This window comes from Anas acuta, chromosome 13 (genome assembly GCF_963932015.1).
Source record: "Anas acuta chromosome 13, bAnaAcu1.1, whole genome shotgun sequence".
Lineage (NCBI taxonomy): Eukaryota > Metazoa > Chordata > Aves > Anseriformes > Anatidae > Anas > Anas acuta.
Window position 1 is genome coordinate 3,528,902 of NC_088991.1, and position 12,431 is coordinate 3,541,332.

The window sequence follows — 12,431 nt, forward strand, 5'->3', positions numbered from 1 at the left end:
AAACTTCATTATACACATTGCTTAGCAGGGGAAACAGACATTACTTGTGGCTCAAGACATCCCAAGTTGCAAATTACTGAAGGTTAGAAAAACATTTGGAGAAGTAGCATAATATGGACACTACTCATAGCTTCCTCAACCACCTTATCTCCTCTTTCTGCTCATCTCCATTCTTCAATATTCAGTAAACCAATGGATCTTGTTTCACTACAGAACTGCAGTTTACTGGCTCTAACAGGGCCGTGAACCTGTCCCTCTCTCAGTGCTAAAATGTCCTAGTCCCATGAAAACTGTGTTTTTGTGGACAAATAGGATGTCTAGAGCAAAAGCAATTATGTAATACACTTTTTGGAAGGTCTTGTCTTCAAATTTGCTCGCAGACTTTAAACTGTCTAAGATGTTCTCAGAGAACGGATTTGCTGAACAGTAGTCTAAAAATACAAAGGAGAATACTATGACTAAGAATACCCAAACGGAGAGAACTATCCTGGAAAAAAAATTCATTGAAAATTCTGTCCTTTAGCTGAGAAGCAACAATGGCCTTTGAGGGATTCAAGCTAACAAATACAACTATGATTCACTTCAGATATAATGGATAACAGTACAAAAAAAAAAAAAAGGCATATGCTTCCAAGTTCTTCAAGTTGCCAATTTAGGCAAAAATACCATGAGCTGAGTCTGGAGAGTTTTCTGGCATGCCTTTCAGGGAAAGAACAATTCCAACAATAATAATTAATTTCTGTGGTCCTTGCTACTAACTTAACAAAGAAAAGCAGATCGAGGTATCTTACTTTTATTGGTAAGATCATATGGTAGAGAGACTAAGGGTCTCATGCAGGTTTGTCCACCATAATGACCTCGTCAGGAACAAAACAAACTTCTTCCAAACCTCACTGCAGTGCTTTATGCTTCAAGTCACTCTTGCCTCCTCTAATAACTTGCACACAGAAGCTGGACAGAACCTGCAAAACACTGTCACGCTTAAGGGTCAAATGGCCAATCCATGTTGTTATGTAATACTACCTCTTTCTTTTTAGACTAACCCAGTTCCTTAAAATCAAATAGAGGCTTTATCTCTGGAACCATCTGAAGATTCCTGATCTCTCTGCAACGGCTTCTTCCAAGAAAATTTAGGCATCTCCAAAGACCTAAACTTCAGCGCCAAGATCTCAGAGACCACTATGGACTGCTCTGGTTTTCTCCTCCAGAGCAATTTCCATTAAACGTTCCACATAAAGGACAACTAAGGAAGTACATGATGCTTATGTTGCCTCAACTTTGGATTTCTGTAATCATTACATTTAGATGACTGCCACTCTGAGGATGAGCAAATATCAGGCATCTCCACTTTTAGCGTATGGACTTCTAAATGGATGATAAACATTTAAGAATATAATAAAACCTTGGCTATGCATTTTTGAATGGCTTAGCAACTTTCCTTGGGGGGAAAAAACAAAAACACCACCACTTTTTCTTCTTCCCAACTGAGACAAAATTTCACGAAGTTTCAATGAAAGCTTCAGAAATAACCAAGTCTATAGCCTCCATAATTTAAGTTCTGCATTACAGCAGTCTCAGGCTACAAAATTTAAAGAAATCATACTAAGGAAGCATTTTGGAATAGCCCATTTATTTAGCAGGGACAAATTTCTAATTTCCAACCATAAAACATGTAGCAGCAGACTGTTCACCACCTTATATGTTCATCAATTCTGTCTAGTGTAACTACACTACTACTTTCAGCTTATGACAAATAGGAGTCAGCTGCTGCTGAGCATCTCTGACACATTCAAAAAAGAAAACCCACTTAAATTAGCAGAACGGTATATGGTAGTAGGCAGTCTTCAAGTAGGTTATTCCAAGCTATTTATATTACGTATGTGAAAAACTTAACGCCTTGAAATCGTCCAAAATGAAAAAAAAGCCACTGGCAGCAGATAACAGATTTCATATTCTCCCCAAAAGAAGCACTACTGGGAACTTTTTGTATGGGCTCTGATTTCTATATTAAAATATAGTCCAAACATGGCAAGCTGCAATAATTTATCCCTAAGGTTAAAAAGAACCACAATGGTAAGCATACATGGGAATATTTGTCTCACTTGAATCTTTTTTCTGTGAAATAAGAGAAAGGTAATTTATATTCTGTTTCTTCTTCGCAACCCTTTATTTTTAATACTTGTTTTTATCCAGGGTTTCTTCCAAATGAACAGCACTAATCCTTACTTTCTTTCAATTTCTCTCCCAATACTTTACAAGAACTCAGACATTATGGTGGTGAACATCCCAAATTAAATTTTTGCCACCTGTCTTTTCTGGGTCTGCTTACTTTTCGGTTCCACTTGAACTGAACCAGAGCCAGAATCAGACTCCTACTTCTTAATGAAGAGGAGAGCTAATCGCTACAACTCCACATTTGCTCAGCATTTAATAATGATTAGTTTTAATACTACATTTCCATTTTGTTCTCCAGAGTTTGGATAATTGCTTGCACAACGCTGTACTGAAAAAACTTCCCTTTATCGCTCAGCTTCCAGTTTTTCATCTGAGCCAGTGGTTTGCTGAAGTCTTGTTCTGCTCATGCCTAGGGGATGCATCACGTACAACTACACACCTTCTGGCACCACAGCTGCCTATGGAGAGGGCTTCTTCCCTCACTACAACCACACCCTTCCTATGTTTTTGTCAACCACCTCCCCAGCCTGCAATGCTCTCACCACAGAAAGTCTGCTTGCAGGCAGCTGGTGCAAGGTTTTGCTGACTGGCATTCATTGGCTGCTTAATGCTGCAGTCAAATTTAAGTTCTGAGGACTAGAAAACATTTTTTTCCCTTCTAAAGCTTACAAAGAACTTCTGCATAACGTAATCTTCCCCAAAAGTCAGTGTTTTAACACCTTTATCTATACAGAAGAGCTGCCTTGCAACTTGTCACTCACTGGCAGCTGAACTTCTTCTGCTCACTAACTGGGTATGGGAACAGTGGGGCACCCGATCCTTCCATTCTTGTAGCCACCTGGCAAAGGGGCTGGAAGCAGCCAGATTTACTTTGCTGGCCTGAAGAGTTGCCCAGCAGTGGAGCAACAAATGCTTTTCTCACCTTTCCTAACACACCTAAAGCTCACAAACTCTAGAGCTTCATCTGCATAGCTCTTATCTCGGTGCAGAATGCCAAGCGGGAAGCAAGGCAAGTGATGCAATTCTACGGCAAGGTTGAAGCAGAAGTAATTCTGATGCTGATTAGAAGGTGGTTATGACAAGGATCCTCTTTCCTCTTCTTTTTCAAACATGCTCACCAAGTACTATCAAGCAAAGCAGGTGGTGTTTCAGATCTAGAACCCATCATGTGCCAGAGAAGCCTGCAGAGGAGATATCTTTGCCGGCAGAGAGGCAAGGGATAAACAGCAGGAGTATGGTTATGACTCCTATGACTACAAACACCACAGCCCTAAGCAGGACCTTGCTAACAATGCCCCAGAATTCAAGCTAACAGGAAGAAGGGCATACAACGATTTTTTTAAAAGCACCAAGAAACGTGAGAACTAGCTCCCTACAGCACAGAAAGGTACAAGTGTCTTGAGGAGACATACACCCTTCTACACTGCTGCTGTCCTAGCGGCCTCGCCACGAGCCAGCAGAGCTGTCCCACATTCTGTGAGATGCCATTCTCAAGAAATCAGCACTTTAATCACTTTGGCTGCAAGTACTCAGCATGGCAAAAGAGCATCCACATCCCGCAAGCCATGTCTTCCAGGAAGTTACCAAAGGCTAGTCAGATCACAAGAATGAAGCCAAATCCCGTAAGGCAGAGAAGTGTACATGCAGCCTGGAATACAAGAAGGGGGAGAGCAGGCACAAAGACATGACAACTGCAGCAAACACCCTACAGGATAAACGCCTACAGCCAAAGGAGGAGGAGGGTGTCCTACTGAACAAGCGAAGCTCTTCACACTAATCCCATTTGCCAAGGTCCCAGTTATGAAAATGAATGGCTTTTTAGAAGGTTACACAAGTAGCTCTGCAAAGATACCTACTTTTGTCCACAGAGCTGGGCTGAACGACACCATAGCTTCTGGGCAGTCACTCTAAAGCACAGCACTAGCAGTAAGGATATCTGCATCGTTTATCAACCCAAGTTCAAATGATTAGCTATATGCTCTCTGAAGATAGCACTATGGCTAACTTCAACAGCTGCACTCCGTTTTATGGATACTGCACTCCCCAACACACTTTGTTTTTAAGGACTTGCTTGTGAGAACTCATGAATTAACTGCAGCAGAGCTGCCCCAGCTCGTTATTTAGATGCAAACTTTGCAATGCTAAACCGAGTACTAATATAATACCCTGCTCCCTAGGAGCACAAACATCATAAAAAAAGGTCAAGCATTCTCATAATGCTTTGCTAATGAGGGTCAGGGCCTGACTGGACTTGTTTTGGCCTCCAGCCTAGCAACAGTTTCTGTGTTGGCCAAACTCTGGGAAGTCTACTATTAGTTTTAAATAATTTGCACCTTTCCTGCCTTCCATAGAAGCTCTTACCACAGCAACCACCAGTATACGGCTCGAACAACTTCTGTGTTAGCATACAAGCACTTCGCTTCTGAAGACAATAATTTGATGCTACAGAAAACCAGCAGTTACCTGTAAACAAGTGCTTAATGTAAAATAGCTATTGAGCTTGCTCCTTTAATCGTGGCATGAGTTTCAAGAGATCCAAAAACTACTGGCTAGGTAAAGCAAACATACTTCATTCATTGCCTGGTCACAGCCTAGGTCTGTACCCTAAGTGAACTGACAAAGGCAAAGCTCTATGGTCTTTCAGTAACTCAAAAATAATTATTTGCATTCTTGAGTTATTAAATACTCAGTAATTTATTGCAAAGGATGCTAGAGATGTACACATGAAGTCAGTCAAATTGGAACCCAATGCATTTCTCACAGGCAGACAGGTTAAATAGGAATATACATGTAGAACGTCAAAAATAATGTCAAGAACTGGATTTGCAAAATGCCCAGAAATCTTTATATCTTCAATAGAAGATAGAGTAAAAGGAAAGGTGACTAAAGATTTGATTGCAACTAAAACAAAAGAGGCAATAAAAATGAACGACCAGATTGACGGCACAGGGAGAAGTGGCTGCTGACTTCTCACCCTACAAGGTGTAGGGACCAAACAATTTCTACCAAACCAGCATTGCAGTGAATCGGAGCCTTTATGATAACTCTGTGGTGGTTGTGTGTATCTGAAGAAGGAAAACCAGGGCCCTTTCTTCAGGCCATCTGTGAAGTGATCTCTTGTACTAATAGAAACATACGAACAGTTCATTAAAATGAGTTTATGAAGCAAAAGGCCCTCCAAGTCCATTTAACTTCATTTGGAGTTTATCAAAACAGTATTTGCTCTGTTCACCAATCAGACCAGAAGAGGAGCTTACTGGTTAAGGCAAGTTTTCTGAAGCTGTACAGCTGTTTTCCTCCTCTGCTGTACCAAACTGCGGTCATCAGTCCTGCTTTAAAATACACTGGGAATTCCCTGCTGAGCACTGCTCATGCCAGCCAAAATACATTTTCTGCTGCACAGTACTTAAAAAACTTCCACCACAGGATGCCACTTTGAATGAACCACTCAATCCTTCATACTCCAGCGTTTAACACTCAACAGCAAAGACAGTGTTAAGTCAGAAGATGCTGAAGCTTGTATGAAACCATGACACATACATAAAAACAGAATGAAGTCAGACAGACACACAGACACCAAACAGCACTTCCCCGTCCGCGTTCCTCAACGCTATGGGTTTTGTTTTATGTCTGGTGTTGATCTTTAGCTGTGACCAAGCAATCATTATAGCTGTTGTGTAATGTTACCAAGTGTGACAACAAATACAAATTATTGCACTGAGACTGCCACACAAGTAAGTTTCCACTGCCACTCAAGTACTGTAGAGTAACAACAAAATTTCCGACTTCGGACATCAACAATACTAATGTCAGGAGGTACAGCTGAACTCCGAGTAGGGACTCCAGAGGAAGGGTTTTTTTATTTATTTGAAGACCATACTCTGAAACCTGTAACTGAAATTTGGTAAGTTTCCAGGGAGTTTTACAAAAACGGTTGTAAAGAAACATACTGACACGAGCAAGGAGTCCAGCACATTGTTAAATTTAAAGTTGGAGCCTTAAGTTGTAAAGACTAAAACTCACTAAAAGTGAGACTCCATTCAAGAAACCAGAAATCAAGAAAAGCCTGTAATCCTATGAACTTTCAAGACATTTTTATTTACACGTGTAAGCATATGCACACATCTGCAGAGAAGCCTTGTGTTTCCTCAGTGCCTTAGCAGAAAGCATCAGACAGTAGTTTAGCATTTCAGAAAATTCAGCTTTGGAACTGCACAGGAAGATTTTAAACTATTCCAATGTAAATTACTAACAAATCACCAACACTGGTGTTAACACAATATTAATACACCCACAAAGGCAAAACATCAGATAGCCGGTAACAAACCCTGGAACCATTTCTTTCTTACAGGGTCAATTTACACTTACTCTGAGCAGAATCACAACTTTCTTGGGAAGTGTAAAAACTGGTGGGCACGAGACAGGCTAGCTCCACGTCTTTAAACTGCACTGACTTTAACCATCTCCACACTTCACTAACACAGAATCAAGGTGATGTAGTAGCACTACCCCATACCCTTCTAGAAGATGTAAACTGACAGATCCTAGACCTGAAAACACATGGAAGTAAGAAGGCCAAGCACACTGACACCACAGTGTATCTGTACCCTAGCCCTGCAGCCAAGGTTGCTGCAGAGTACAGCACGGCACCAAGGAAGAAAAGAAATGGTCCATTTCCCAGCCACCTCTTTGGACCAACACTGGATATTGCCCAAGATTTGTTTTAAAGCAGAGGCCTTCGATCCCAGATGAAGCCAGGCAGATTATTCAGGTGGCAAAGAACGTGGTTGCCAGCAATGCTTCTGCTGGCGGCTGGAGCCTTGGCACGTGCACGGGGCTGGCAGCCTCACACCGTTCACTGCCTGTGTCACAGTCCCCCCTGCAAGATGAAGAGGATATGAGCAAGCCATCACCAAGGCACGTGTGGTAAACATCCTTCCCAAGGGCTCCTCAGCCGCACAGGAAGGCAGGGCACGGGCAGCACTGGCCATTCTGGGTGCAAAACCTTGCTTTTGGTTATCATGTACCAGCCAACACGGGCAGAACAAATTGTGCCAAATAAGGGTGCTCAGCACCAAAATAATCCCATTAACTAGCAGGCTGTTCCCAGGAGACTTTCGGGAAGGGACTGCAAGACACAAACATCTGGCACAACAGTTAACCTGGTGGACTGACACACATTTTCCCTAGAAAGAAGTTGGCATTAATGGGAAATAGGCAAGCTGAAGAGCTGCGAAGATGAGGCAAATACTGTGCTGAACCAGGAACTCAGCAGAGTAATTTCTGTGCGTTAAAGGAAATCTATGCAGCAAGCAGAGATTTCAGAATATTTAAGGGAAAAAAGAACCTAATGCCCCACCGCACAGCTTCAGCTAAACTCCTCTTTGTGCACCTACCCTTCCCACCCTGTCACACCAACCTTGCACACACTTCGGTTTAGGTTTCCACTCGAGCACCTTCCTACTAGAAGAACTGTAGCGAGCAGCACAAATCCTGAGTCCTTCCCCACTGGTGTGCTGCCCTTTTCCACAACAGAAGGCAGGAAGTGGTACTGTTTGCACTGATCACGGAGGAATAGGGTGCGTTGCACAAAACCAAACCAAAAAGGAAATAAAGACAGGAGAGTTATTTGTTAGAAAGATATGAAACGTGAGAAAAAAAAGACTATTCAGTTTTCCTTCTCCCTAAATGCACAGGGTAAAGTGTTTTGACAGTTTCTGCATCCCCTCACAATGTATTTTGATTGACACTTCTAAACCCTTATAGCGAAAAACCACCTTTAAATAATTGCAGTGTTCCACAACTCTACACACCAAGCTGAGTTTCAAGAACAAACAATGGCTGATTGACATTTTGTATAAGCGAAAAGTTTTGTCTGGGGCAACGGTTTTCAAACTCTGTATCATCTTCCATACCTCCAGGACCATTTTTACCTGCCGTCCACTCCTGTAGGTTGAGAGCCACTGCACTGGTAGAAGCAAGAGGAAAGGACATGCCTTGCAGAGCGTGTCCTGAGAAGGAGAGAGGGACTGTTTTAGAGGGCAACTCAATGTGAGGTGACATTGTAGGTCAAAGAAAGCTGTTCAATTACAACAGAGATAGAGGAAAATGGTGAAAGATCAGTGGAAGACTGCAAGAGAAGGAGGATTTGCCAAGTCTGTTTTCACCAAGGCACCACTGGACAGATTCAGCGTCTTCCCACTCTCTTCTTTTGACCCTATGACTTACTGCCTCCAGCCCAACAGCTCCCTAGCAATACCTTCCACCAGCACGCCATATCCTGTGCTTTAGGAATTACACTCAGAGATAGGAAAATGACAGTTATTTAATCCATGTCTGGGGTGTGCTGAAGTCCAACATCTGCGCCCTTTCAAAAACTGGCATTTTGTCTCATTCCTACTAACTGCTCCAAAATCCCTGCCCTTCAGTCCGTGCTGTGGTCCTCAGCTCAGCAGCCAAAAGTTACAAAAATCCAGAGGCACAGCACACAGTTTTTGTTCAGAAGACAATACATCAGAACCCCCAGCCCAAGTGATTCAGTCACCTGCTTTTCTTTGATCTTGCCCAGTTTCATTGTTCAAAGACCTGCAAGAAATGAGTCACGCTTGTGTGAGGATACCTGCTCACACGTCTTTCATCCTCCCTGTAATTAACAGAGCTCAAAACAGCATTTCTGTTCAATTGCTGACTTTTATTGTAGGCTACTACTCTTAAACCAGTTATTGTGGTCTACAGACAAAACTTCCAGAAGGATTCCTGGCAGAAAGCTGCGACATACATTCACTGAAAAATGCCGGTTCCCATTCAGCTTTTTTGCCATGCGGGAAGAAGCTCAGCTTCAAAGACAACATCACACCTTTGTGAGCTACCTGGCTATTGATAAGACTGTGCGCAAATCTTTTGACTGCTACAAGTCACGCTGCCTCTGAACATTTGGCAGGAGCAAATTATTCACTGACCTAGAATTTTACATGTAATACTGAGCAACTTTTTCAGAGTTGCTTCCCCAACTGCACAAACATAATCAGCTCACAAGGCTGCTGAAAGCAGCAGTTCTGCCATCTGTCTGCTTATTCCCACCTCACACTTGTGCGGGCACAAGTGTTTGTGAAGCCACACAACGATCCAGAGGGAACCAATCTCTGAAAACCAACTGGGGAAAAAAATAAAATGATAATTAGATCATTCTTCCAGTCTGATACACAGTACAACTGTGCATGCTGGCACGAGCATGGGAACATGCACAAACGGTATCAGTAATGCTAACGGCAGTGCCATTTTCATAAGTCCATTGACACAGCAACTTTTTAAACCAGGTCAGGAAACGAAATCTCAAGAATGCATATGCACACACATGAATTTCAGAAAAATACAAGTTTTCCTTAACTTGTTATTATGTCCTTTTTAAAGTAAGAAGTGGGAGAAGAAAGGTGAAGTGATCTGTTAGCTACCAAGAGGAATCCAAGTGCTTGCAGGAAAACATTTCTGTGGTTAACTCTTCACCTCTGCCTCAGTTTCCTCCATTAATAAAACAGGGACAGTAACAGGAGAATCTTCAGCAAAACACCATGGTTAAAAAAAAAACAACACACCACAGCAGCAAGGTAACGTTGTCACAGAGAAACATGGACAGAATTCAACTCACTCTCTTGCACTAGCAAGGAGTGAACTGGCACAAAGGTGATGCGGTAACCAACAGCGGTCTGGGGTGGAGAACAGATACAGGACAGTGCAGAGCAAAAAGGCTGCTTAGCGCAGCAGTACCTAAAAAATCGGTTTCTTCAAGACGGACATGGATTTACAAAAGACCTGGGTAAAGAAACTCACAGTGGAGTCTCTCTGCCCTCCTCTCATTACTGGTGCTCTGGTGTAATCACATGGGAGGTACGAAGAGAATATGGGGAGGACTTGCTGGGGTGGCAGGTTAAGTAGGAATCCTCTGAGCCGGGTTGTCATGACAGCAGCTGACAGTATGCAAGAGACGTATAGATCCTGAATGGTAGAACAGCAAGGACTCCAAACAAGATCATTAACACATGACAGTATTTTAAACACCGGGAAGTATGCACTACATCTCATTAATGAAACATGGCACACACAATAACCCTTTGCACCAGCGAGGGTGCGTGTGGGCAGGGGACACACAGAAAATGTTTCCACTAAGTACCCACACAGAATGGGTGCTATCGAGACGCTGAGAGCCACGCCGCACCGCAGATGAAGCAGTGGCATGCACTAGTGTGGATCAACTCTGCCGAGCCTCAGCTGGAGCTCGCCCCACGAGCTCCATCCCGTTTTAAAGCACAGTGAAGGGGTGGAAGCGGTTTCACAGCACCCCTAAGGTCGGCTTTGCGCTCACACAGCCTCGAAGCGGGGTAACTCATCCCAGCCGGGAGGAAGCAACTTCCTGCCAGGCAGAAGTTTCTCCCTGAAGTGTCTGAGCTGCAACTGCAGCAGCACGTCTGTCTGTCTGTCCGTCCGTCTCTCCGTCCGTCCCCCGGCACCGGCAGGTGCTCCTGGGGGCCCTACAGAGGCAGGAGGCTGTGAGGTTCTGCACGAACCCCAGACGAGAGCAGCCGGGGACCGGCACACAGCAGGCCCTCGGCGGCAGCTCGCACGCGCCTGGGAGGCAGAGGAGGGCGGCAGTAACAGGTGCTCGGCGCGATCGCTGCAAAACTTTAGAGCTTCGGTGCGGGAGACGGCCCCGGGGCTTCAGCGCATCGCCCACGGGCCCCTCCGCAGGGCACACCGCGAACCAGGGGCTCGGCGCGGGCTGACCCCAAGCAGCCCCACAGCCGCCGGCAGCCCCCTCGCGGAGCCGCGAGCCTCCCCGCGGAGCGGAGCCCAGCGGGGAGCCGGGCAGGGCACGGAGCCGGAGCCGGGCATTTGGGGCCGGGGCAGCCCTGGGGGCACCGGTGGGGGCAAGGACGGAGCCCGGCGGGGGCGCCCGCGGGCCGAGGGGGCCAGGCGAGGCCAGGCTGGGGCCGGGAGCGGCGCGGGGCCGGGCGATACTCACTAGGGGTCGTTGGTGAAGCGGGGGCTCCGCGGGGGCTGGTAGCCGTAGAGGTGACAGTAGAGCACGTCGAAGCAGAAGCAGCACATCTCGGCCGACACCACCATCTTCCTGCAGCCGGGCCCGCCGGAGCCGGCGCCGGGTGAGGAGAGCAGCGAGGCGGCGGCGGCCGGCGGGGAGAGGCCGGCGGCGCCCCCGCCGCAGCTGGGCGGCAGCGGCGGGGCCAGGGCGCAGCCGGCGGCGCCCCCCGCCAGCCCCCCGAGGCCGTTGAGGCGGGGACCCCCCGGCGGGGGCAGCGCCCCCGGCTCGCCGCCCGCCGCCGCCGCCGCCGCCCCGCCGCAGTGGGAGCCGCCGCCGCCGCTCCCCGGCCCGGCGGCGCCCGACGGAGGGGAGCTGGAGAGTTTCTGCTTCTTCACCCCGCAGCAGCCCGCCGCCATCTTGGAGCCGTCTCCCCCCACGCAGCGCTTCCGACCCATGGCGGGGGGGCCGGCCGAGCGGCCGGGGGACGTGCGGCGGCCCGCTCCGCCTCCTGCCGGGCCCGCTCCGCCTGCAGCGGGGAGGAGGAGGAGGAGGAGGAGGGAGAGACAGAGAGACAGAGAGAGCGGCGTTAGAGCGAGCCAGCCGGCCGGCCGCCTTCCCCCCTCCCCTCCTCGGGCCGAGCCGCCTTCCCCCCCCCCCCTTCTGTCAGGGCAGCGGAGCGGCTCCGCCCCGGTGCTGGCAGAATGAGGTGAAAATGCCCCCGCACAGCCCCCGAGCCGGCTCCAAGCGCCCTGCTCAATAATTCAAGTGACCTGAGCTGCCTTCGGCTGGGCAGCAGAAGGGAGGGGGCGTGCTGGGGCGGGCAGGCGGGGAGCCCTGCGGAGAGTGCCGGGATGCACCTATCGGATGCACAGCCCTCTGATGGCTGAAATGTTAGATTTTATATAGACACACAGCGTGTTTTTGCATCGCAGCTTGGGCGATTGCCTCGCACCCCCCTAAGCGGCGGCTCCTTGGCCCCGGAGCCTGCAGCTCGGGCTGCCTCGTGGCGAGCCTCGAGGGAGGGGAAGGCCCGAGGGAAAGGCCGGAGCTCCGCAGGGCGTGAGGCAGCCCCAGTTAAGCTGGGCAGGCTGCCGGGGGGGGGGTTTATTTTAGCCTCACATGTCTGAATTTATTGAGAGACTTCACAGTGGCCGTAAAGTACTTAACAACCTATATATACATTTTTGAAAAGAACACCATTGGTGTCACGGAGCTAGCTCTG

General features: G+C 47.2%; 1 protein-coding gene and 1 long non-coding RNA gene across 23 annotated transcripts in view; one reads left to right on the top strand and one right to left on the bottom strand.

Annotated features, from left to right (window-relative positions):
• Positions 1 to 12,431, bottom strand: part of AMMECR1 (AMMECR nuclear protein 1) — a 112,493-nt gene that overhangs the window by 75,920 nt on the left and 24,142 nt on the right. For 21 of the 22 annotated variants that reach the window (XR_011101079.1, XR_011101083.1, XR_011101080.1 and 18 more), the window contains exon 2: positions 11,192 to 11,735. Coding sequence is in view for 13 of the 22 variants with exons in the window: in XM_068697127.1 (XP_068553228.1) it covers positions 11,192 to 11,735 (544 nt within the window). In the remaining 9 variants the exon portion in view is untranslated. Of the gene's footprint in view, positions 1 to 11,191; positions 11,844 to 12,431 lie in introns of those variants that run through there. The other variant, XM_068697132.1, reaches the window with a different exon arrangement.
• LOC137863736 (uncharacterized) overlaps positions 10,046 to 12,431 on the top strand; it is a 29,755-nt gene continuing 27,369 nt past the window's right edge. The window contains exon 1 of the long non-coding RNA XR_011101092.1: positions 10,046 to 10,827. This is a non-coding gene — a long non-coding RNA (uncharacterized lncRNA). The remainder of the gene's footprint in view (positions 10,828 to 12,431) is intronic.